Source organism: Strix aluco, chromosome 3, assembly GCF_031877795.1.
Source record: "Strix aluco isolate bStrAlu1 chromosome 3, bStrAlu1.hap1, whole genome shotgun sequence".
In the NCBI taxonomy this organism is placed as follows: Eukaryota; Metazoa; Chordata; class Aves; order Strigiformes; family Strigidae; genus Strix; species Strix aluco.
In genome coordinates, this window is record NC_133933.1 from 50,285,674 (window position 1) to 50,313,066 (window position 27,393).

General features: G+C 37.2%; 1 protein-coding gene across 1 annotated transcript in view; it reads right to left on the bottom strand.

The window, feature by feature from the left end:
• Positions 1-26,381, bottom strand: part of NUP133 (nucleoporin 133) — a 36,849-nt gene extending 10,468 nt beyond the window's left edge. The window contains exons 1-20 of the mRNA XM_074818491.1: positions 26,142-26,381; positions 23,554-23,672; positions 22,647-22,750; positions 21,487-21,594; positions 19,587-19,718; positions 16,851-17,021; positions 16,077-16,232; positions 15,917-15,987; positions 15,209-15,356; positions 14,218-14,365; positions 13,384-13,541; positions 12,166-12,257; positions 9,649-9,812; positions 6,670-6,764; positions 6,318-6,542; positions 5,240-5,362; positions 4,694-4,793; positions 3,467-3,709; positions 2,116-2,249; positions 387-545 (exon numbers count right to left, since the gene is read on the bottom strand). Of these exons, the coding sequence (XP_074674592.1) occupies positions 387-545; positions 2,116-2,249; positions 3,467-3,709; positions 4,694-4,793; positions 5,240-5,362; positions 6,318-6,542; positions 6,670-6,764; positions 9,649-9,812; positions 12,166-12,257; positions 13,384-13,541; positions 14,218-14,365; positions 15,209-15,356; positions 15,917-15,987; positions 16,077-16,232; positions 16,851-17,021; positions 19,587-19,718; positions 21,487-21,594; positions 22,647-22,750; positions 23,554-23,672; positions 26,142-26,326 (2,835 nt within the window). The 5' untranslated portion in view covers positions 26,327-26,381. The remainder of the gene's footprint in view (positions 1-386; positions 546-2,115; positions 2,250-3,466; positions 3,710-4,693; positions 4,794-5,239; positions 5,363-6,317; positions 6,543-6,669; positions 6,765-9,648; positions 9,813-12,165; positions 12,258-13,383; positions 13,542-14,217; positions 14,366-15,208; positions 15,357-15,916; positions 15,988-16,076; positions 16,233-16,850; positions 17,022-19,586; positions 19,719-21,486; positions 21,595-22,646; positions 22,751-23,553; positions 23,673-26,141) is intronic.
• Positions 26,382-27,393: the final 1,012 nt, after the last annotated feature.

Below are 27,393 nucleotides of genomic sequence, written 5' to 3' on the forward strand. Positions count from 1 at the left end.
TCTCGAGATATAAGTTTCAGTTTTTCCCTTGCTGGATAATCTGATAATGCTATTGATACTCACTGTAAACTCTCAATTCCATCAAAGTAGTGATCATGTGGCCAAACAAAACTTCCTTGATAAAAAAATATTAGTCACCAACAAGGGATGAAAAGCAGCCCTAATTTCCATTACAGGGTGCAGTGGCTTATGATATACCAGATGGTGCCTGGAGGAGGCTTTTGGTACTCCGTAATAAATAATCTGTGTCATCTCTCCCCTAATTCATCTAGATAAGCCATCTTTTGATGATGAAGAGTCATAACTAGATAATTTGCCTACTTGAATATGTACTTGACCTGTTTAACGTGAGATATTTCAGTTTGGTTGTATTTAAGAACACCTACCTTTTGCAAATCCTGACTATTGATTTCGTGTAACCAGCTCAGATGCTCATGAGCTTGCAAGAAACTGGCCAGCTGTCCATGCTGAGCAATAGGTTGAGATAACAGCTTCCCTCGCTTTCCTTTTTCTAGATACCAGCGAAACAGGAAATCTGAAAAATTCTGAAGATAACAGGAATATGAACACATTTTAAAAGTTACATTTAAATATCTTGTTTGTCTTCTAAATGCTTCATAAAATACAATTGGTAAGAACATGGTAAGAACCTGCTTAACAAAACAAGACACACACAAAAACAGTGTTAATGAGAAAACCTAGAGTCCTGATACAAACAGTGCTTAAAGAATTCATGAGCTACTCTGCAACAGATGCTGGTACACACAGGATCCTTTAATGGAAGTGAAGGAAGTGCGAAATGTAAATTCATGTAACCCACAAATATGGAAACAGGCATCACATCAATTCTAGTCTTCTTTTCTTTAGCTGTTCCTTTGGCCCCCACAGAATTCTGTGCTTACAATTTCCCTTCATATTAAGTTTACTTCCTCTGTCACTGTTTTTGAAGTATTCCCTCCTATCTCTAAGCGAACCTAAAACCTTACTTCTCTCAGCCATTGTTAAAAAACAATGTCTTTTTTTAAAAACTAATTTATCCTCAAAAACTTCAATGTGAAATCAGGATTTATGTTTGAGCTTTAATGTAGTATTTTCAGAGTAATTTTAGAATACTGCTAAATTTTAATTGCATTAACAATTTAAAAAATAAAAGTTTGAAGAGACCATCAGTCTGATATTCTATCAATTAGACTTGATCTATTCCGCTCTACATTTGTCACAGGAACTTCCTTCACGAAGTGTTACATTTTTCCTTTAAAATAAAACATGTGAAGAGAAAAAAATAGAGAGTTTATCCCCTTCTTTGGCAGTAAGCGTGAGTATTTAAGCCTCACTATTAGAAACGTTTAATATAATTTCTGTCCTTTACTGATACTTTTGCTTTTTCTTACTAAAAGAACCTTTCTTAGGAAACCTACAGACTGCAGGATTTGTCTTTCCATAGCTGTTGGGGAAAGCTCAACAAATTGATCTCACCAACTCTCAAATTAGGAAACTTTTGTCCCAGTCCCTCCCTCCCTTCAAGTAGTCTCTAATGCCTTCTCCTTAAGCTTTCCAATTTTGCAGCGCACTTAGAAGTTTTCACACCAGATTTTAACAGACATTGGAAAAATTGTCCAACAAGGACCTAGCAGGACAATAAAAAAGACCACAACATCATCCCTACATTCCTACTCTCCTTAACTATTTTTTATTTATACATTTACCAATCTCATCATCTCTCCTGGAAATTATCCTTAAATTTGTATTATATTGCTTTAACAAAACAACAGTACACTGACTACAGCACCTCAGTAAACAAGTCACAAAATGCTGAAAGATGTTAAGAGTGACACAATGTGTTTGAGGCACAAAAAAGGTCCCATGAAAAGCCCCTGCCCATACAGCTAGCACCCGTGTTTCTGCTGACTTGCTTTGCGGTCTCAAGGTAAAATACTCCATTGAGATCTGCACAGTGAATGTTAACTTCAATTTTCCAAATTACCACTGTAAGTATATGTAAATACATATGCATTAAAAAACCAGAAAAAAACAAAAAAAAACGTAACTTTTGCAACATTTCAGGTGCAAACTTATTATAAAACACTATCTAAAGGAAATAGAAAAAAGAGTTACCTGATCTGCAAACTGACTCATGTAACGTTGTAATCTGGCCTGGTTGTCTGTCTGCTCACACATTTGCACCAGGATATCAAAGTCACAGTACTTCTCTGCTAAAGCGGTGGCCATCTGATACTGTCCCAGGGAAACTAAGTAACCAAGAAAAAGAAGTTTTATCTAACAAGCTCATCTTTGACTGAAAGAAGATGACTGAGGGCAGAGAGCAGAAAAACGAAAGTAAGTTTCAAGCATTCACATCAGGGAGCTACCTGCACACTCCCAAGACAACTGCATGCATACCCTGCGCACATGCAAGTTCACGTACCTACCACCTCTGTCCCCCAGTAGAGAGAAGTTTAAAATACTAATTGGTCAGTATACATCCTATTTTCTCTGAAAGTTAGCATCATCTGCTATTTGTGCTGGGGCAGGGGGGATTCAACCCATGACTTAGTATCTGTAATAATAGCCACTTAATTACAGAAAATGAAAAAGCAGCAGGCAAAGGCTTTTGATAAAAAACAGAACAAGTAAGGACAATAGGGTTTGTATTAAAAATGTATTACTTTAAACTCTTTCTTTTAGGTTCAGTTAAATACGTAAGAGTTAGCGGAATACTCAATTTTGTTTATAAAGAAATATGAACTTTAGATTGAACATAACAATACAAAATGTATTCACAAGCTAACAGAGCCCATGAATGTCAGTAAAACTGAGAAAGATAGTTTAAGGGACTTTTCTTAAGGATGTTTAAGAATGTTAGGAGGCAGTGATTATTAGATTGTTCTACTTATGTAATTAATTTTTAGCCTAAAAAAGTTAAACTTTGTAAAGTTATTAAAATGTATTTACTCCAAGTTATTTCCACTCAAAAAGGGCGCTTTGCTGTCAATTACTCATTAAAGACTTGACCACATCTGACACGTTAAAACAACAGGTTTGATTATTAAATAATCAAGATTCAAAAAGTAACTTTTTCCTGATATATTTTTCAGGCATGTAAGTTTATATCAACCTGCAACAATATAAACATCTAGAAATCCTTTTATAGGCTATTTTCAGCCAAGCAGCACAAGATAAATTCCTGCCAGAAAAATATAACAAGTTCGCAAAAGAAAAAAATTCAAGCAGCAACCTGTCTTATTAGAGGGAGGTATGGGTATGAATGCAGTCCTGGATGCAATTCTGTAATCTGTTCTTGTTTTGTAAATATATCATTAAATCATAAAACCAGTCATTTATATTCCGAAGGCAAACACGTAGAACAAATAAAATTCAAACACATATGCCATTTACCCATTTGCATAATTTCCTCATCAAATGGAACATTTAATCCTTGCATTAAAGGAAAACAGACAGTACTTACGGAGGGGTGACAAGAGTTCTGATCTTTTCTGCACATATTCCATTTCCAGATTGCTGTATCGCTCTTGATCGGCAGGGCGGTCCACAGATTTCAGCTGAGAAACATAGCCATCTAGGAAACAATCCAGTAGTGCCACCAACTGTTCAGCCACAATGCTACGGAGGTTACTGTCCACCTGGGGATACACTATCTTCAGAATGATTCCATGCTGATGCATTATTGCCGCACGAAGGCTGCTAGATGCTTGGGAAAACAGTGAACATAAAAAAATAATACTATCACCACAGGATTCTATGCTGAAGTATACAAAAACCTTACTACATGTAATTAGAAAAATAGAAAGAAAAAAGGTAATAAACATTTTAATTTTGAAAAACAAAGCAATACTATAAAAAAAAAACCCAAACCAAACATCCTCCCATCTACCTCTACATATTAAATTTGGCCAAAATGTAGTAAACAAAAAAACAGAAACAAAACCACCACCTGAACTACACAGTTCTACACTGTCAACTATCAATACCAGCTATTTTTCAGAAAAAAAGAATGCTTACAGATTGTGCAAGTGAAAGTAGAAAATACACACAAGGGAAAGGCAACTTCTGTTAACCTGATTTAACTACTTGGATGTAGTCATCAAGACTTAACACACCAAATTAGCTTGCATAGATCCTGCTTTTCAAAAGATTTTTATCTTGGGAGCACTAAACAAGTGTGTTTTATATGTAGAGGCCACAAGGAAGCTTAAGCATCAACTGGAAAGCGCTTGCTTCTGCAAACATTTGTTCTGAGTTTTTCATGTTATTAAACCACCAAAACAAAATCTATTTAAGGGAGTGGAAAATTACCAGTTCTTTTCAAACAGTTATAGATCACATTTTACAATCCATTTTAAAGTTATGCCATAAGTCTGCCAACCACAACCAGTGCATAAAAAAAAAAAGAAAGAAAAGTTAGCTGTTTCCCAAACTTTGTTTTTGTAGTCAAATTTGCAATGCAAGTTTTAAAGAATTATCATCAATACTGGACAAAAGAAGTGTGCGTTGATTCACTCCATTTCATTCCCCAAATGAAACCTTCAACTTCTCCTGTTCTCACTGACAACCTCGTCACAGCTTTTAACAGTAAGTTTAACATTCAGATTGAAATTCACGTGCTCCGGAACTCATGAAAAGTACTTTTTGTTTAGGACAGGTAATTAATAAACTAGTAATAATAATTTCTCACCTGTCCATGGAATATATTCAGGTTCTCTTTCTGGGAGCTCTCCTGTTTTATATGAAGCAGCTCTAGATTGACGATACTGACAGGCAGCTTGTAACATGTCCTATTTAAAGGCAAAGACACAAGTATTTTAAAGTCTACCTGCATATACACAGACCATAAAAGACGTTATCTTTTATAATTCTGAAATATTCTTCCAATATCCCTGTTCTTTCTACACCACTTTCTCAGTTGTATGCAACATACTGACTGAGCAAGAAACCTCAGTGCTCAAGCACAAGCTCTTCACTCTTTGCTACATACATTTTCACAACTTCCAACAATGCTGCAACTTCTCAAATTCTCTTTAGCTGTGCCTCAGGAGGAAGAGGAATGTCCTTAATTCTGCACAAGACCATCTTTTCCTTCCTAGTATATCTGGGCATGTGAGAAGTCCGTTCACTTTTGCTCTCACATCAGTAACTCAGATGTGCTGCACTCAACTTGTTGAGTGCTCTTCAGTATTCTCCTTCCCCTCCCACAAAGCTTTTAGTTAATGCAGTTCTATACCTTAATGATGTTGTTCACATTGACAACTATCTGGGCCCACTCAACTGACTCAATAGGCATATCTTTCAGGATTTGTTCTTCTTCTTCTAGTAAGCATTCAAAGATGGAATCTATCTGGGACACCTTAAATATAGAAAGAAAAATTGCACTGAGCACAAACATATCCGTTACCAGCTGATACCTGAATGCCAAGTTATGAGTTGTACAGAAAAATAAACAAGTATTAGTAGAAACCACATCAATAGCCAAAAATACTAAAAGGTATCAACTACTCAAATGGATAATGAAATCACCAGCTTATATTTCATACAATACTTAGAATACAAGAATTGCCTTATTTCTGGACTTAAATCTGGAAGAAAAAAAAAATTCTCTTTTTTGAAGGCAACTCCATGGACTTTCATTAAGCATATTCCTCCATATTCTTCTGAAACATTTCACAGTGGAATCTTTGCTAGATTGTATACTGCATAACATACCTGCTTTAAAATGGGAGACTATTATTTCCATTTTCTTTTATATTTATTTTTCTCCATTAGCAACTACTGTCCTGTACAGGAAAAAACCTCCTGAGAATAAATCTTTTGGGTGCTTGAATGGAATGGGGTATAAACTGACAACTAGCTTAGATTCACTAATGTTAGAGAGGACAAAAAATTATGAGAGACTGTATTGATACAATTCCATCCAGGACAGCTCATCAAAGCAGCTCTCCTATCTGCAAAGCTTCATACTCCTCAGTTCACCCCTTAAAAATGACAATTTAGCATATATTTTCTGATGGGCCAGAGAATTTCAGTTGTACTTTTCACTGCTCATCCATGTTGGTTAATTGGAAATCATAACAACTTTACTTCTGCTGCAAGAAATTTGTCAGAATTCATGTTTCAGCTGCAGACATAAAAAAAGCACATACACTAAAGTGAGGAAAATACTACCACACCATCCCTATTTAAAGGGAAATTGCGTGAAGTTGAATTGATTTTTAAAGGGAAAAGTTTCAAAGCATACATTAAAGCATTGCAACTTTTATTATATGCAATACTATACAATGATTCAGGAATAACAGGTTTCTTACCTCTCGAAAGAACACATCTGCAGGGGTAAGACTTGGTGGAACATCACACTCCCTTTTGTTTAATGCGATCAGTATAGCAGCATTCACTAGATCAGGCAGCCTGGAGTGGTGATTCTTGAGAACGATAGCTGCTGCTAGTTTCTCTGCATGCTCACAGAGCAACAATCGAGTTGCCATCTGCATCCCTCGTACTGGAAAACTGCCCAGACGTTCAAATACACCAACCTTTTATTAAAAAAAAAAAAAAACCAAAAAACCCCACGTGCACACTTTAAACAGTGTTCTAGAAGAATTACTTTAAGACCAAATAATACTGTGTGTGCTGATACCAAGAAGAACAGTAAAATTTTACCTGTTGAAGAAACTCAATAAAGAAGGAATGTGCTTTTGTCTTATCCTCTAGCTGATGAAGAAGAATGAGAGATGTGTTGCTGAAACCAGCTGCTTCTAAAAAGAGAAAAATCTTAAATCAATGCACTTGATATCTTCATTTCTTGGTAACTCTTTTTTTGCCTGTGAGGTAAACATATTTCTAGAAATTTCTACAGTGTAACTGCACTGGTACCTTTTTTAATACATATGCACACAATTTATATATTACTTTGTGCTATTTTTAATGTGTTTTTTGAAGTCTATCATACCTGAAGTAAAGGCTTTAGGAGAAATCAAGTATTTTTAGATCACTACAACTATTCTGAAGCACTCAATTCATTATGCTGCTAAAAAAGCAGCTCACCAGCTTATTCAAGTTTTAGTAAGATTCAGATTCAAATTTTTACCTTCGTTGTGGACTAGCTATTGCGAAATTTATTATGCCTTAGACCACAGCTACTACAAAATAAAGTATTAACAGGCATTCAGACGTAATTGACTCTGTGCTGCCTTCACAACTCCACTGCACAACATAAGTGATTGCCCAGCATGGCCCTACTTTTCCCTTCCTCAAATGAGCTTGCATATGAAAAGCCAGCTAACCTTTCTGTCCAGACAATCAGGTCCTTAAAAGAGTCAGTAAGGATGACGGAAGCTTTCCTCATGAAGCACGTGACTGGGAAAAGCCAACATGAATTCACCAAGGGCACATCACGCTTGACAGACCTGATCGCCCTCTGCAACAAAGCAACCTACTCGGTTGATGTGGGGTAAGCGGTGGACATTGTCTACTTGGATTTCTCCAAGGCTTCTGAGACAGTTCTCCACAGCCTCCTCCTAAAGAAACTGATACATTAGGGTCTAGACAAGTGATCTGTGCAGTGGGTGTCAGTCAAGTGGCTGACAGGCCACACCCAGACGGTGGTGGGAAACAGCTCCTTTTCAAACTGGCAACCTGTCACAAGTGGGGTCCCCTGGGGATCGATATTGGGCCCAACACTGTTTAATTTCTGCATAAGTGATCTGGATGATGGGATCAAGTGTACCCTGGTGAAGTTTGCTGATCATACCAAACTGAGTGGGCAAGTGGAGACTTTGGAAGGGAGAGCCACCTTGCAGGGAGACCTGGATAGGCTGGAAGAGCGGGCTAACAAGAACCTTATGAAGTTCAACAACGACAAGTGTAAGGTCTTGCACCTTGAAAAACATCATCCAGGAGTGCAGCACAGGCTCGGATCTACCTGGCTGGGGAGCAGCTCTGTGGAAAGGGATCTACCTGGGGGTCCTGGTGGACAACAAGCTCAATATGAGTGAACATGTGCTGCTGTGGCAAAGAAAGCCAAGGTGCTGGGTTGCACCAACAAGGGCATCATCACCAGCAGAGATAAGGAAGTCATTATCCCACTCTACTCAGCACTTGTCAGGCCACACCTGGAATACTATGTTCAGTTTTGATTCCCTCTATACAAAAAAGATGTGGACAGGCTGGAGAGGGTCCAGAGAAGGGTCACAATGATCAAGGGCCTGGGAAGCCTGCCAGATGAGGAAAGGCTGAGAGAACTGGGTTTGTTCATCCTTAAGAAAAGAAGTCTTAGGGGAGACCTTATCACCATGTTCCAGTATTTAAAGGGTGGCTACAAAGAACATGGAAACTCACTTCTTACAAGGAGTCACACGGAAAAGAAGAGGGGTAATGGGTACACGTTACTCCTGGGGAGATTCCAGTTGGACACAAGAGGAAAATTTTTCACAATGAGAACAATCAGCCACTGGAATAATCTCCCCAGGGAAGTGCTGGATTCCCCAACACTGGACACTTTTAAGATTCAGCTGGACAGAGTGTTGGGCCATCTTGTCTAGACTGTGCTTTTGCCAGGAAAGGTTGGACCAGATAATCCTTGAGGTCCCTTCCAAGCTGGTGTTCTATGATTCTAGGATTCATGAGTATCCTCACAAGTATCTCAGCTCGGCAGAGTTCTCCAGGGCCCAAGTTATTTTCCTATTTCAGAATTTTTGTATATTCTAAGTGTGTTTTAAACCAAAAGACTACCAAGATACCAAAACTCAGAAGAACTATCGCTATAAGCAAAATTAGCAAAACTATTTCCAAGAAGTTATCAATTTTCACTTCTTGCTTTAGCCAGGAATAAATGCAGATAAGCTGCTGAGTTAAAAATAAAGTTGACTCAGAAAATACTAAGGATCTGATGCCTGACAACTTCTAACTGGCTGCCATGCAGAAACAACTGCAGGAAGCAGCATCCATCTGTAACTATTTACTACATGAACTTTCAAAATAAATCTCTGCTCAGTAACTGGCAACTGCTGCCTAGAGGTCCTGAGGACAGTTTCATATTAACTGTTCAGAAGAGAGGGGGAAGCATGAACAAAGAAGTTTCTTGCTGAAAACACGTCTGCTTTAATCCTTTACACACAACAAATACTCCAAAATAAGTTTCTCTAGTTCTCTTTTAGGCAGACAAATACCAATGCCCCAGAGGTGTACAAGCTCACTCTACCCAGGATCCAAGCCCACCACATCTATGCAGCCACACTGACAAAGAGCTAAGCATGAGCAAATAAGCTCTTTCTCTTGCATATCTCTTTGTGGAAAAATTTAGACCTATCCAAGGAATCATGGAAACACTGAAGTGACACCACCTGTTCCTTGCACAAAGCACCCTTCTCAGAAATACGTTTTCTTTGTGTTTACTATATGAAGTCAAGAGCTAACCACAGTAGACAAGTTTGTCTGGTAGTCTCGTAAGATGCATCTTCTAGCCTTTCTGGAAATATATCTAGTGGTGGTAGAGGGGAAGGGACACCTATGCCTTTGCAATACTTAAATTATAATTTTATCTAAAGTAATATGAACAGTTTTTTGTAAAAAAACAAACCAAAACACCAACACAACCCAAAAACTCCAAAATATAACAACCAACAAACACATTATGTTTACCTTCAGGTACAGACTCAGCCCATCTTGGATCAGAAGCAGGGTAATCATCCATTAAATCCACACTGATCTGGGTCACTGCCCTATCCAGTTCAGCATCAGAATCCAGATCTGTGTTACTTGGAAAGAGCTCAACTACCATGCTTTGTGCATTGACTATCTCTTTCCTGAAATAAAAGAAACACAAAGTATGTGAAATAAAAATGATAGGATTATAGGAACAAGAATCACTCAATAGGATTTTCTGATATGCTTTTTGTGAAGTGCTTTAGATTATAAACATCAACCATTGTTTGGGCTCTCAAACTAACGATGGATAAAAGGTATTCTGATTCTATGGATAAAAAGTATTCCGATTCTTTTAAAGTAAGTAGACCGCACAATTTAGAAACAAAAAAGCCCAAGACAGGAAGTGTTTCAAGTCACTTTTTATTCCATTACCCCTATTATTATTCTTTAAGAGAAAAGATTCATCATACAAAGCTAAGTCTGGATGTAGCTAAGTCACCAAATTTCCACTACTTGCTTTAAAATCATCTCAAGAGTACATGTAATCACTCCCACAAATGGTCATAGAGCAAAAGCTCTCAGGAAAATGCTTCAGCAAATACAATGCATTATTTTTATCTCCTATCGTTTCAAAGAATCCTATTCTATTCATGTCAATAAGTAAAGGAGCAAGAAGCATCCAAATGCTTAAACCTCCAAGGTACGAGGTTGTACTGAACTCTATGTAAGAAGTATGCAACATTCACAAAAAGCACTGATTTGATTTTGTGACTAAAAAATTATAGTAGTCTGACTGAGAAGGGATACTGTGATTCCAATATATTATTTGATCTTGGAAATGCTTATATTTTTCATGAAACTTCCAGTTTGAATGTTTACATAACCAAGATGTCTTGAAATAAAAACAGCAGTGCATCCAGAAATTGCATGAAGGTTTACTAAAGCAAGCAATACTTTTAAAAACTGGAACATACTGAATCTTCTGTTAAACAAGAAGGTCCCATCTTTACTATTCCACAGGACATGTGTTTCTATATGGTACTTTATTACCTCTTTCAAACCATGAAGTGCCATCAGCCGGTACATCAAAAAGGGTCAACTAGATCTTTCCATAGAACATCCCATCCCCTATAAAGATCACCAGGTCTGTAAAGCTGACTGTGCTCACTGCACAGCTGGCGGACTTTACATTTCCACTGCGTGCACAACCTTTCATTAATTGCTCTGCATCAACTGCTTGGCCATTGGGACAGGCCATAGCTACATCTGTTCCGTGGAAGATTTCTCCATTCATTTTACCATACTAATTTTATGAAAAAAATCTGAATCAATACTATACACAAATTACCAATTTCTTCTAGTTTCATAAATGTAACCCATATTTTAATCAAAATAACATTAAACTTTCCATACTGTTTCACATTTTTTCCTTACTACTTCCTACTATCTTCTGACCCTGTTTCCAACCCCCTTGTTCACATCCTCAGTGATATCAACTTTCACATTTGTTATCTGTGCTCTCAGACCTTAGTTACTCCAGTTGCCTCAGGACTACAGCCATCTTCAGCAGCAGTCCTGTTTAATGACATGTCCAGTTCTGAATACATGTAGATTTTCTTTCTAAATTCTGTGCATGTTTACAGATCTTCTCTTGAGAACCTTTATTATATGTGCCTAATCCCCTTCACAATCTTCTACCTCACAAGCAGCTCTATGTCAAAAGCACTCCTACTTCCTGTTATCTTACATCTGTTCTTTCCAAGTTTTAAGACTCTTTAAGGAGATTAGTCCTAAGAGGGTTTGTGGATTGTGTGGGTTTTTTTAAAAAATAAATATACATTTAAAACAATCCCCTCTAAAGATAATTAATCTAAGTCTACAGCTCTGTTTATCTTCTTATCTCTCCTCTTCCTCCTTTGTTTCCATCACTCATCTCGACATCAAACTTTTCAGAGGCATTGCGTGCCTCCCAAGAGTCAGGTTGCTTTAACCAGGGCAGTTTGACTAACAGTGTATTTCCTTCCACTCCCCCCATATCAGTCAATCTAAAAAAGGTATCATCTTGCCACAGAATCTACCATGCTAGTTATTCTTCATAGCCACATAAATAGTAATTAAACATATTCAAAAGTATTACTGAAAACAGCTATGCAAATAAAAATAAGGAAAAAAATAAAAGAATATTTTTTAACACCACCACTTACTAAAAGAGTAAAGAAGTCAAAATAACAAAGTCTAAAGTTACATTACTGCCAGTGAAACATCACATAATTTATGCAGAGTAAGCAAAACGTCATTGAGATTATAGAAGTCTGCTCCTTTCTAGCACTTAGCGCTTCTTCGCTATCTTAAAATGTATCTAACGCTTTCCTAATAAAGATATGCATGTGTCATTAAAATAGCTTTAATTGAAACAGCACAAGAGTATCTTGACCAAGAGAATCTATTACTCAAATATCAGTGTCTTCAAGAACAGCAAACAAAGCCTCAAAAATCAAGTGCAATTTCTACCTGCAGTATTGTAGAAAAGCAGCTTTCAGTAATTTAGTCTTATCTTCTTGAGCTACAATTTCTAGCCTACTAGTTGTGTCAAACGCAGGACTCTGAAAATGCAAAGTAAAAATTTCAGCTGAAAGACAGATATCCATCTTCATTATGAAATGAAAACAATTCTTCTAAGTAGCAACAACATAGACTTAAAACAAAAATGCTACCTGCAAGCAGCTGTGTTTATTAAGCCAAACATAAGCCCATACATTACAATGAAAGTCACACAGTGGTTTGACCTCAAGCATTTTAGCAGAATTCATCCAAACTGCATAAGAACTTATGCCAGCTTATTTCACCAATCACCCTTTTATAGTTATTTTAAATACTTTAACATTCAAAACCGACATTTTTGACAGACTTTAGAAGGTATGAGTACTGTCACCCATAAAAACAATGTAAGTGCAAACAAATCTAACTAGGATTAGTTCAGTAAGAAAAATACAGTTCTATCTGAGCAATCACCATAAAGGTCCTCCACTAAAGTACTAGTTAATAACAGATGATTTAAAAGGTGATTTAATTGGAATAAGGAATGAAACTCACTATTACCCCATAGAAACATTCTCTAATTTATATTGTAACAATCTTTCTATTCTTCCCTCCCAATCCAGGGATATCTCCAGGGCACATACATTTTAAAACATGTTTGATGTAAATAAGAGCTTAATAAACGCACACTGCAGAAAATAACAGATTTTTATAAGACTATATTAAAAATATATAACAGAGCAGAAACTCAGCCACTATATAGCCCTTCTCAGCTTAGCCTCCAAGCTTTTCACAGCATGATAAGAAAAAAGTGTCTCATATGCACAAACAAGCACAAAAGACTGAAGAAACCGTCCTGATCAGAAAGTGAGAACAAAGTCTGAGTCTCTGCAGTAGTGTTGTATCAGGCATAGTGACATATAGTAATACATCTACATGAAAAAAATATAAATTTCATATAAGTCTCGACTTCAAAATAAAGGAATACAAAAAAGTTATCCAAACCGGCAGATGTTGTAAAATTCCCTGGGTTTTCAAAACTGTCTTCATGATAAGTGTTTGAGTCTCTATTTAAAAGCAAACCTTTGAAACTCAAACAAGCTAAGATTTCCACAGTGAAAATTCAAAACTGCCAGAAAAACATTTTACTTCTACCCTCAGTTTTTAACCAGTCAAGGAAACAACCATTACCTCACTTCTTGGTCCAGCAACAGAAGAGGACAGGGAATCTTCAAGATCTTCAGGAAGCACAGAAATGTTTTCCCTGGACAAGATGGTGACAAGTCCACTTTTTTTGGTAAAGAAAATGGGGAGACCAGTACAGGAACCTGCTCCTAAAATGCTGTCTCCTGAGATGAGGAGAGGGAAAAAAAAGAAAGTCAGCACATAAATGCCACTTTAAGAACAAAAATGTAACAGTTTCATAGACAATTATTAAATTTTGTCATGAACCAACCAACAGTAATTGACCACTGCACCTGACTTGAAATTGTGGATACTATTTGCTACCCAAGATGTAGATTTCCAGATACTGCAAGTTTAAAAATAAATAAATAAAGATAGATTCAGGTCATTCAAATTCTACCTTCAGACCAATGTGCACAACGTACTTGAAAACACCTCTGAAGGTCAAGGATAGCATACTTAGAGACATCTGACACAGGCACCTAGTATGAATTTTAGGCTGAGCCTCAAAGTCAACTTCAAGGAAAAAAAAAATCCACAGTGAATGTTGGAAAAAAAAAAAAAAAGGGCAAAATCACCCATAAACAAAACCCCCACCCTTTCATATGCCAAGAGTGGGGATCTACTTCATTTTCATCTGAAAAACTGTTGAGTAAGCAATAACTGGATGTCACGTCAGTGCTTCCTCCATGCACTCATGAGAAACTCTCACCTTGAAAGATTTAATAAAGAGAAAAATGAACGTAAATATGATTCTCCTCTCTGAGAAATCTCAGTACTGTAAACACGTTCAATTAGAAAACGTCAATGAAATGTGATTTTTTCCCCCCTGCATGTTACCTTGTATGCCAAATATTATTTTCTCCTGTGGTAAAGAAATTCTTCCAGTTCCAGTGGAACAAGCAAACACTTCATCTTCCTTATAGAGGTAAGCAGCATGGCTAAAGTAATCTGGGACTACCAGACAGCACAACACTTCTTCTTCTGACTGAAAGTGTTACATATGAACAATATCACATATATAATAAAAACCTTAAACAAACATCTAACATTTTAAAGGCTGATCTGTGTTACCTGAATTTGTTTTATTTTTTAACAAGAAGATATGGATATAACTTATAACCTAAAAAGCCAAACAACCGCTTTTAATTTGGCCTAAAAATTAAGGTCCTGGATTTTTTTTTCTTCCATATATATTAAATTCTTACTAATTTCACATGGAGAGGTAAGTAAACAGATCGATTATTCTACAGTTCTCACACCCTCCTTCCATCTTAAGATTCAATTTTAAGATGCCATTACAGACAGGAGAGGGAGAAGAGTGGAAAGCTAATGCCCAAGATTATGCTTCCAAAGGAGATAGCACAAACGAGGTATACTAAGGACAACCCATATGTCCTCCCCTCCCAGCAAGACAGCTGTCTAGCAAAGACCAAAATATAGGTCTCAATTTTTCATCCTGCTACAAGAGTCTCAGAGTCTGAGATCTGTTCGAAATGGATTCCATGAGTATACCATAAAATTACTCTGTAGAAATGTTCACAGACAGGACAAAAATTAAAACAAATCAGTAATAATCAGATGTTTAGACTTCTATTTTTGAGGCTTTTTTATCTTACACTTAAAAATGTAAAGCATAAATTTTATATACAGTTACTATTAAACATTAGAAGATGCTATTACACATTTTCCTCAGAATGAATACGTACTTCCAAGAACCTTAAGACAGAGAACTGGATTTTCCTTTAGACAAAAATTAGATAGCCGATTTATCTACAGGAATATTCAGAAACACCGTGCTTTAACTGTTTCAGAGCCTTTATTTGCATACCTGAAAAGACGGATTATACTGTGTGACCTCCACAACAACGTCATCAGACATCTGGTAGCCTTTATCTTCTACAGTTATCAGAGTGTAGTAGACAAGACATGGATGATCTCCAGGATGCCATGCTGCTGCAAGTATCACCAGTCCATCACTATTCAACAACAGATATCACACCGTTGAGAGATGATTATTACATATTTTACTTGCTCAAACTCTACCACTCACAAAACCAGATATTTAAGTAAAATCACAAATAAGTATTTTCCAATATTGTGGTGGGTTTTTTTAGAAAGAAAGACTATACTATTTGTTCTTTCAAGCTGTTTTATTAACAGTATTCATACTGTAGTACAAAACTGACCCAAGGCAGCTGTGATTTTATGTAATTAAATGACATACAAGATATACTGAATTCTCTGCATCTGCCTACTTGCTGTCTATGTAATATCAAGACAAAACAAATACCCAAATGTGATAAAATTACACTAAAAAACTGAAAAGAATTATTCTTAGGTAACGAATTTGTAATGCTAAAGAGATAATGACAGCATGAAGTATAGGGTAACCTAGTTATCTAATATGATGTGCTTATTTTATCAACAGTGACACTCAAGTAAAATTAAATTGCAATTACTTACATCAAGTTTTTGCAAGAAAACAGAACACATTTATCTCATTAATGTCTTATCAGATGCAAACGTACTTCCTTACCGATTCTGTTGCAAATCCATGTATTGTACATTCACTCCTCCTTTAATATCTTCATAGTTACTTTCAGAACCCTAAAAAACAATACATCTGACTTGTAACTATAAAATAGGCTATGGATGAAACAAACACACAAACCCTTTCCAGGAGAGCCGGTTCTTACCCAAATTGCATCTGTAATATGTTCTTTCAGGATCCTGTTGATATCCCAGCTCAGAATATAACGTTCTGATGAATCATCAATCTCCCATTTGTTTAGGTTTGAACTTGTTAGCATATAAAAGCTTGATCTCTCTTTATCCCAACGAACACTAGAAATCTGCATTTAAAAAAGAAAAAGCTGAAAAGGTTAAGCGCAGCCTTAATATTTGGATACAACAATTTATGCCACTCTCAGTCCACAAAAAAAAAAAATCACCTCCTTGGTCAACCTATACAAGTTAACATTACAAGATGAGAGTACTACAATAATTTTCAAGAGAAGTCTTATTTTATAGATATAAGAACATCTACAGTAAGTATGTTTCTCATACATTGACAAAGCGAAACCCAATCACCAACCCTTGGCAACCCTAAATCAGAAAAGCAGAATTACAGGTAATGTTAGTTTCTTCAAGTAGTAATGAGACTATTACTAGAAAGAGGCAAGACTTTGAAACACTGAGTATTGCCCAAGAAGTATTACTACTTTAAAGTCTCCTTTTATTCAAATCTAAAGAGCAAATCAGCATTTTCCTTTACAAAGCATACAGATTTGTTTCTGTCTTTCAAATTTCAAAGAAATAGAAGTAACATAAATGAGTTGAGACTTGTCTTTTTTTTTTTGGTTATTATACAACCCTACACAGTCTTTCCTTTTTTCTTTCTTAAACACTGATGCTAGAAATCATAGAGGGAAATGAAAGCAGATTACTATATGAATGTTTTTCAAGCTTACCACAGCATCATGTCCAGGAGACAATATACCCAGAAGAGAAGAAACCTTTCTACCAATTCCAGAAAACATGCCCTGACCCTGAGGCAAGGCATGCTGATGAATCTTGCCAGAACTATCTGGTATCAGTCGAACCAGCTGGCCTCTAGAAGATGATAAAATAAAGCTTCCTCCCTAACAAAAAGAAAAAAACAACTATATTAACAAATATAAAAATCACATTGCTCAAACAATTTTATTGTCACAAAATTCTTTATGTCAGCTCATATGGGTAAATACTAAACAAGAACAAGACACAAGGCATCCACAGTACTTGAGAGCCAACAAAGAAAATTAAAAAAAAGAAAGCATTTATCACATAAAGACTGTTTAAACAAATTTTCCACGTTATTCTCTATGCTTGAATCAGTGCAGTGTACAGCTCATATCATATTTTTAAAATTTTAAACCGTATTTTTGAAAAATATTAAAAGAAAATATATTTAATCAATCTCTACAGGCACTACTACATGTAACATTTAGATGTTGATTCATGAATTAATTAACATACAACTTCCATGTGTGCATTTAAAACGAAGTGTTTTTAAGCATACTACAACTTTTTTTTTTAAATAGCATCCTATCCTACAGGACACTAATCTAAATGAACTGCATAACAAATCTTCCTTCTGGTTATGTCAAATAAGACTGGGATAGGTAATTAGAAAATGAATAGTGCATTAGTGACTGTATAACTGAGAAAAGATATCACAAATCTAGTGTCAGACCATTAATAAAAATTGCGCACGTACAAAGAAATAAGTTGTTTTCTGTTGGGGTTTTTTGTTGTTGTTGTTGGTTTTTATTTTTGTTTTGGCTTTCTTTAAGAAATAATAAACATTAGCATCAAGTCAAACATCTGACCAGTACTTAGCACTGGCAGAGGCCTATTTTCTTACCATCGCATGATATTTTTATCCTTGAAATTCCATTTCAGTTTAACAACAGAACTAAAACCTGATGTAATCCTAATGATGAAAACTAGCATTACCTTTGCACTAAGAAGATGTGAAAAGTTTTGTGCAGTATGCAAAATATGCACTCCATTGTAGGTGCTTATACATCTCATTTAGGAGGCAGAGACTTCTGTTAGTGCATCTCTTGCCTGTCTTAATGGGTGCATCTACATTAGCACTTTAATTAGTATCAAGAGTTGTTTCTGAAGCGACCTTCTGTGAGTCCCCACATGCCACAGACCTGCTGGATCACATCACATGACAGAGCAGTTCGAGTGTACCAGCTGTACACCCTTGGAATGAAACTGAACTGAAAGATGGGCTCTGACCTAACTAACAGACATTCACTGCATGCAGCTAGGCTGGAACTAGTTTAAAATAACAACCCCCTCCCCAAAATGACCAGTGTAGATAGTGGTATTGCCTCAGCACTAACATTTTTACTTTATAGATTCTCAACTATTGCTTTTCACTACTTGCTAACATAGACATAGCCTTCATGCCCCCTGCCACCAAGGCATTAAAAAAAAGGTGCTTTCAATTCAAAACTGATCAGTTTGTATGTTACAGGGAACAAACAAAGCCTGTAAGATGTACAACAATTTCAAAAAAAAAAAAAAAAAAGAATGCTAAGGGCCTGGAGATTGCCAAAATAACAAACAGTTTACCTGTACAGGAAACATTCACAGAACAAAATTAATTAAATAAATAAATAAATCCATCACACCCCAGAAAACCCACAAAAAACCACCACTGTTTTCATCATCATACTATATGAAAATTTTTCTAAAGGTTAAACATGCCCAGTAACAGGATGACTAATTAAGTAGTTGTCATATACGTAATAACACAGCCTTAGAACACTGATTAATAAAAGGGTTCTGCTCTGAAAAAAAAAAAAAAAAAAGAATTCATATTGATGTCAATGTTTCAACTACAGATGTAATAAGACCTTGCTTTCCTCATCCTGATATCTGATACTTGGGCACAATTCAGCTCTAATAGGGTAGATACATATTAGTGTTTCTTAACATTCGTCATTAAGATCACTGTCTTCTGATTAGGTTTACAAGCGTTTATGACATGCTGATGCTCTAATATTTATAATACAGGATATGAACAGCAGATGTTGAAAAGGTCATGGGATAAAATGTAATTTAATTGATAATAAGTAGTTCTGCAGATAACACATACTGTAACACATTGAATTTTGGATGTATTCATTTTGAGAGTTTTCCCCATTTAGGCACATCAACAGCAGAAAATGGAATTTCTAAGAACAATTCATAATATATTTGTTCACTACTTTCATACAGAAGTCTCTCAAATTCAGTCGCTAGTGAGCTGTACCACAAGACACTGAGTGTGTGGTCTGCGGATTCAGAAGAAGTAGTTCTCTGCTTCTGTAGTTCTCTCTGCTGTGACAGCAGCGTTTCTACCACTGGAAGTAATCACAGTAGCAATACTGATACTCCTCATAGGCTGAGGTACCAAACCAGTCCTGTTAACCTTGTGGTTGAATCCTGTATGCTTCGCCAACATTAACATTATTATTTATGACTACCATTCATCTCTGCTACTTAAGATCATCCCAATCATCAACAATCTCTGAAATTACTCCTCAGGATGTCTGATACTTTGCTTTGCAACATTTATTGGAGATTTAGGACTGATAATGTGGAACATGCTTTTTTATTTTTAAATAAGGAATTAAAGCAGTATTTTAATATAAATCATACTGTACCTTTACTGCTGTTAGGAAACTGCACAGAGAGCCTCCAAAGTCCGTAGAAGTCTCTGTATAGGAACCTTCATGTGCAAGATTGGGCCAGTAGCGCACAGAACCTTCGCTGGTAGCAACCATTATTGCCAGAGACTTGAAGTGAGAAAATAATTAACAGAACATGCAAGATAATAATAACCAGACTGCAGCTTTAACTAAAACATGTTATTTTACATATCTAGATTGTAGGTGACAAACATACAAAAAAGTACTAAATACATATGAGTGCACACTGACAAACCTAAAACTGAGTTGCAAAATGATTCTGTAGCGTAACTTAATAAGTGCAGGGAATGTTATACTTGCTTCTTTTGCTAACAATAGTATCTTCTACTGCTTCTTATTCCTGATAATTCAGGGTCTGCTACTGAAATGCAAACAGAACTTACAGTTGCAAGACAGAAAAGAGCCTGTGGGGAATTCCAGACACCAAGAGTTATAAGCTACTATGGAAGACTTAAAATGCAAACTATAATTTAATAAAGAAACTGCTCTAGTGTCATTAAGAGAAATACCAAATCATACTGTGGCTCTTGTCTTCATAAAGACATAAGCCCACAGTGTGCCTACATTAGGGTTTCTGACTCGGGAAATCACTCAGATACCAAATTCAAAGCATGAAGTAAGAGACTGTGTTCAAGTCGAGATTCAGACAGAAAGCATTGTACCTAATCTACTGGTTGTTGGAAAGAAGAAAAAAAAAAAAAAAAAAAAAAAATCACAGAACAATAGAACTGTAGCTCAGAGCTATTATTGAGCTCCCTGGAGTTTTCTGATTTTTGACTATAGACAGATCTTCACAAAGGAAAGCAGTTGGCTAATGAACATCATAACAAAGCATCACCACAGAATGCATTGTCCTTTGTGATTCCTGCCCATTATTTAACAATTTTCATTTTAGTGAAATATTTTCTATCACTAATATTTATACTTCACTCCATAAAATCACAGTATCCATGCATAGCTCACATGCTGAAGAAAGATGAAATTTAAAAAAAAATATAATCTTTGTTCAGATGTATTATTTCCTCAAATTTTTTTGGATATGACTAAGTCATAGAGCATTTAGAGTTTTATGAGCTAATCACAAGATATTAAGATTGCTTTTCATCATCTGGAAGTGTAACACAATAACAAGTCAAAAGAAAAGATCCTATTACATATTCTGTGCTCCTTCTTCCTTCCAAAGACAACTGCTTATCCAGTTTTATTAAAGCATCACATATAATAACTGAAAACTATACCCAAGCTGAAAATGAGAGCTTCTTTTGTTCACGAATGATAGTAGCAGACACATTAACATACTTTGAGAAAACTTAACTGATCTTGAAACCTCACTCTCTAGCACAGTATGTTACAAAAAGGCACTTAGGAAAGTAATCAGTCAAGACAGATTAAATCATCTGTCCTCACAGTGCCAGCTTCCTTATAAAGACCAGCCAAGGCAGGGTGCTGGTGTTTGCTTCTCATTCACGTGTACTCAGAATGAAACTACTACTGAACAACTTTTTCAGCCAGCATGCATTTAAATTACACTTACTTAGACCGAACATTTGCCCTGGTGTTTATTACTGCAGTACTTCTTTGTTTACTGTATTTTTGTTTGTTATGAAAGCACGCCAAGTAATCCTTCGGAAAACTACTATTTAATCTGATCCTATAACACATAAATGGTGTCATTTGAAAAGACTAGCAGGATTTTGTTTATTTCAAGCATATTTATTGCAAACTATCAGTCCTGACCTTTTGAATACATAGTACACCAGCAAATGCAGTTTTCAGATAAGTAGTTGATAAAATAGCGTATACTCAGAGTTACTCTAAAAGTATATTTAAACACTAAAATTTAGCAGTTGATCACCTGCAGAGAAGGTGCTTCACCTGAGGAACTCAGACAAGATATAGCTGCTAAACTAGAACTCCACTGGAAGTCACTGGGTGGCAGCTGCAGTTCCTTGCACAGAGATAACTGTAAGAAAGAAAGAGATGCCATAATAAATATGATACTGAAAAAAATTATTCCTCTGCCCCAAAGTCTTTAGACTTTTTGACCCTGTTAAAAATTAATTTTCAACCAGCTCAGACACTGTATAAACGAACCAAAAGAATGTGACACTTTCAGCCAGGTTGTCACAACCAGCAAAGAGCTAAAAACCACCTACTTGTGTATTTTCAAGTATCACTGTTTTTCTTTAGTTATTTCTGAGTGTTTCTCAACACTACAGTATTGAATTACTTCTTTCAGAGGTGCAATTACTTGACCGTTCCTTAACAGATTATGTTAACAAGGCAGTAAAACAAAATTAAAACTAGAATTGCTTGAGAAAGCTCACTAGGTACTAAGCAGACTGGAGAGGGGAAACACTCCTCTCTGCCCCCACAAAGGTAAACAATCAGAAGAATTTTAATCCCTTGAAGAAATCTCTGCAAGTACCAGAATGCATATATCTGCCACTCCACCGTAAGTGCAGAATCTGTATAAGTAACTGACATTGCACTAATCAGAAAATACTGATTTTGTAACTGCAGGTTTCCTCTGACCATACTTACTATTCATTGAAATGATGCTGAAAGAAACACTGCCCAGAGGGCAGAAAAATTTCTTGACGTAAGAAACCTAGATGAAACATATGTTCAGCACATGTGAAACTAACCTTTTTTTTTTTTGACAAGTTGAAAATCAGTCCCAGAATAATCTAAACCAGTCTGTAACGTATCAACTAGTTTTTAACTATTAAAAGAAGCTTTATCAAGACTATCTAACATGAGACACACCTATTAAACTGCAAAGAATTAACCTTAGTGTTAAGGTGACAAATAAAAATGAAGAAAGGAATATAAAAATGTTAAGGTCCCTCACAAGTTTGAGTTTCAGTTACTTTGTTAGTGTGACTCCATACCAATCCTACTACTTTTGGGGGAACCAGACAAGCTCCAGTTTATAAAGAAAAAACCACAACTGAGTAACTTATGCAACTAGCATAACATACAGAAATTTTTCCATCTTGATCTTTCAGTTACCTTAGCTACTGGAGACTGACCAATCTTCCAAATAATCAGCCTCTCTTTATGGACTAGCCAGGCCCATCCACTTTCATCCACTTGAACGCTCAGCTGGTCATTAGCTAAATAAAAAGTAATTTTTTTAAAGCATTCAGATTTTTAAAACACTGCAGAGTAACCTTAAAACTGATAAACTTTCATTCTCATATGAAAATAAGAAATAAACTTTCTATTAAATTCCATGCTAGAATTTTGATGCATTTGATCAAGATACCAAATTACTACTTATAGTTTAAAAATCCATTTGACAAACACTCAACTTTTGCGAGTGAAAAGTAAGACAATCCTAGAAGCTATTTCCATCAATTTACACCAGATTATAATAGATTTTTTTAACTGCTTGTCAATTTTTAAGATTATTTTTAAGATACACTTTTTTGGTTCCTCTTATATCTACTATAGAAAGAAAACTCATCCACAGGGAAAAAATGCTTAGGAGACCAATTTCTTAAACTCAGGGAAAGGTTTGTATCACTGGGGCTTTTAGAAGTGATAACAAATGTGGATTAAAAATAAATTAAATAAAATTAGACATCCATTCTAGGACACAACAGAATCAAAACAAGTGAAAAAGGTGAGAAAGATCTAATCAGCAAAAGTTACTAAAAAACTACTATTCTTTATAACCTTGGATTTTATGAGATATTGGTTAAGACAGCACCTGATGGATATTTACATGCATCCATACCCACATGGGCATTATTACAATTACAGTTACATAGGTAACCACACTGGATTCAAACCAAGGCACAAACATTTCCACTTCCGCTGTAAAGTCAGCATTTAAATGGCATCAACAACGTGTTAACATTTCTCTCAACTGTCAATTTTCATAAGAAAAATAACAGATAAAATCAGTTCTTACCATCAGCCTTCTTCAGGGCTTCCATAACCTTAACAGGCAGAGATGATCCAAAAGCCTTAACATCATAGTTGATAGTCTCACTTGCTGAGGGATGCTGGATAACTCTGGTAGGAGTTGCTCTTAAAGAAAAACAAAAAGTTACAGTCTTTTGTTGTTTCTTCATCAGTTTCAACAGACATTTACTTATTATCTGTTTAGAAACAGATGTGATGAAATGGGTTTATGTAAAATAAACATGCTCCCTCTGGGAGCACCATCTAAAGCAGTAATTTGGTGGCCTCCTTACAAGTTGTTAGCTGTCAAATTCCTTTATTTTTTTAAAGAACTGACTTTAAATATGCATTCCTCCACCAGCAACAACATCACTGTTCAACTTCTCTGTATTCTGGTTATCTACAGAATAAGGCTAGCCACAATGCCAGGAGAAGCTCAAGAGAAGTTCTCCCCTGACCACAGGGCCTGTTTCCATCCCCAGCTCTGACACTGCTGCTGGGCACGACGCACTGTGCGACACTGAACAGCCATGGCAGCTTGGATGAGCTAGCACTTCCGCTGCCCTTGCTTTACTGGGGAGACTGCAGTTCTTATCCATTTCAGTCATTATTTGTTTCACAATGTAATTTATAAAAGCTGCTTTGCATCTTCTCCCACCTTCTCTCTCTGGAACAGCATAGGTCTGTCTTCGCTTTTGAACATGATTAAGTGGGTAAATTTCTCTGCTTTTAGAAGACACTGCCCTCTCTTTATTTCTCCTCATGAGTAAAATGACTCCACAGACCTCCCCAGTGTGAAATGCCAAAAGATGATGATACACTGCTAGAAGACAAGCCTGACACCCGGTATGGAAAAACACCATATTAAATAGACCTGAAGTAAAAGTTCCCCCAAACTGAAAATGGGCAATCTTGTTGTTGTGATAAACAACTAGCTGTCCCTGAGAAAAGAGATTCTGAGTCCCTGAAGTTGATCTGGGGCTCATGTTAAATCTGAGTTTTGATTCATATGGAAGGGGAGAAAGAGGGTAAGTGGGCAGGGAGGGGTAGGGAAATGCCTAAACTTTTACTATTTTATCTACTTTTTAAATACAGAGGTTCTTATTATTTTCATATTTTTCCTATATTAGGGATACATCTGAGGAACACTCAAATTCAAATGCTAATAAGAGATATTTATAACACTGAACATGTGGTATTGTATATTTATACTTTTAAAGAACCTTAAAACTGTTCAACTATAAAATGTTTCAGTCAAAATTCGCTACCATGAGAAGTGAGTATATCAAATATCCTACAAATGATTTGAGAGCACCTAAGAAACCACAGACTAATAGTCTTACTACTCCTGTATGAAAGTAAATGAACAAAATGAGTAAACATAGATTAGTAACTTTCACAGCTTTTTTTTTTTTCTTTCCCTTTCATACAAAAAAGTTATGCCTAGAAGTTCTATCAGAATATGCTGGAAAAAAAGTCAGTGAATACAATCCAGACAATATTAAGTAGTTAAATTTCCCCAAATCTTTCAAAAAGATCCCTTATCGAAGATTCCTGAAGAAATCCAGCTGGGAGATATGAGGAAAAGTCTTACTGTAGACCAAACCCTGTATAAAAGAAAGCAATAAGCAAAAATAATACAGAGGAAATAAAGGCTAATTTGTACACTGCAGGAAAGGTTCCATTCTATAAATCTGTACAGGTGTCTAAAATCTTCAGCACAGTCATAAAAGAAGCCAACTATCAGAGTGGCAGTGCCTTGACAGTGCAGTATTATTTAGGACAGTCAAACTGCAAACAGAACATTCGAGTGACTAAATACAGAATAAAAGGCAGAACAGAAAACATCCTGACAACTCCACATACAGCTTCTTGAGTACTAGGATGACCTAGCGCACACACATCTCAAAAAGATGTCGTAGAAAAATCATTGAAAAGAGATTTAAGGATGATCAGATACTGAGTATCTTACAATACATCCAACAGAAAAACAAATGGTAAAACTATATTCGGGAAACAGCAATGTTGTAGCCTACAGTGGCTTGAGCATATAAAAATGAGGCAAGGTTTGCAAAGAGAGGCAAAGTATTTTGTTAAACCTTCTTGCGTAGGTGAAAGCAAGAGCTTCCCAGCAGAGCCCTCATTAGGCTCGTTCAGAAACCTGCCTTAGTAGTTACAGAGGCACAGGACCAATATAATGTAAATGCTGACTATTACACACGACCAAATGACTCTTTTCCCCCTCCTTTTACTCAGTAAGGCCTGATGATTTCATCTAACGAAAAGCCTCCGTGTCTGCAGCCGGGTTTTGGCTGTGTTCCTAAGGCGGCCCCCGCAACCCCCGACTGCGGCGCCCGCCACGGAACCCGGGCAACGGAAGGCTCGGGGTTTGCTCCCGAACCGGGGAAGGGCGGGACAGGGGAAACGCCGGGGCCGAGCGGCGCGGCCCGAGGCGGGCGGGAGCGGGGGGCGCCGGCCCCCGGAGCCTCAGAGCGCGCCGGGAGGGGCGGGGCTGGGCCACGGCCCGGCGGGAAAAGGCGGCTCGCGCGCCCCGCGCGGGGCCCGGCCCGGCCGGGCGGAGGGGGCGGGACTCACCGGGCGGAGAGGGAGCCGCTCCTCCGCGCCACCGGGGAGAACAGCACCGGGGAGCTGGCTGCCGCCACGACGGCCAGGTTCTTCCTGCCACCCGGCCGGGCGAGAGGGCTGGCAGCGGCGCTGCCGAGGTTCCTGCGGGCCGACCCGCCGGGGGTCCGCGGGGAGGCGGGCGCCGAGGGGAACATGGCCGGGGAGCGAGGAGCGGTACCGGCTCTGCGCTCCCGCCGGGCGCGCACTGAGCGCGTCACGCCGGGGCGGGGTGGGGCGGGGCCCTTGCCGGGGACAGGCGGAGGCCCCGCGGCAGCTGCCCCCTGAGGCGGCTGCACTACCCGCGCCCTGTGCGCCTGCCCGGGCCTCCTTCTTGCACCTTGCTACATTAATGTAGCATCCTCCTATATAGCCTTCTCTGTTATACTCCATTCAGCAATGCTAAATCATGTTATTGTTGTTTCATCAAGAAAAAAAAAAAACAAACAAAATCCACGCACAAACAAGGAAATGGGGGAAAATTGAGTAAAACTGAAGCTGCCATCCACATTTCCCAACATCCATGAATGGTGACATTCAAGTTATTTCAAAAACTGAAAGCTCCACACCTCGCTTCTAAAATCTTAAAGTGATGCAGTGTGAGCTGTCGCTTTTTGCTGATTGAATCCTGTATTCTCTTTGCTACACTTCCTCAGGGAAAATTACTCGGTTGCCTTTTGCTGTCCCAGCCCGTGTTAAGAGCTCCATCTTCAGGAGAAAAGATATAACACCTTTAAATCTCTCAACACAAAAACAGTTTATGCTGATATCGGTTAGAGTCTTAACCAGTTCTTGAACTGGGTCTCATGTGGTATTTGTTTTTCGCATGAAAAGGTGAATGTCCAGCAGGCAATTTTGACAACACTGACCTAGTGGGGACTTGACCTAGGATAATGGGAATAGTGGACTTATATTAGAGTCACAACTTCAAAATATATGGGACTGATAATCTTTTTGCTTCTGTTTATTTATTGATCAATGGATTGAAAAACAGTGTAGAAAATACTGCTTGGGTAGACTAGCCACAAATAGCTACCTATTAGAAAGAAAATTAGTTTGAAAGGATAGCAGCAAACTCCATCATCTGCAAACAAAATTCTTATGAATTGGTTAACTGAATATGCCTTATGGGACTATGCAGATGTTTAAACAAAGATATCATAAAAGATCAGTTCCATTTTCTTCATCAGATTCAGAGTTCCCTAAAAGGTCAGAGTATCAATCT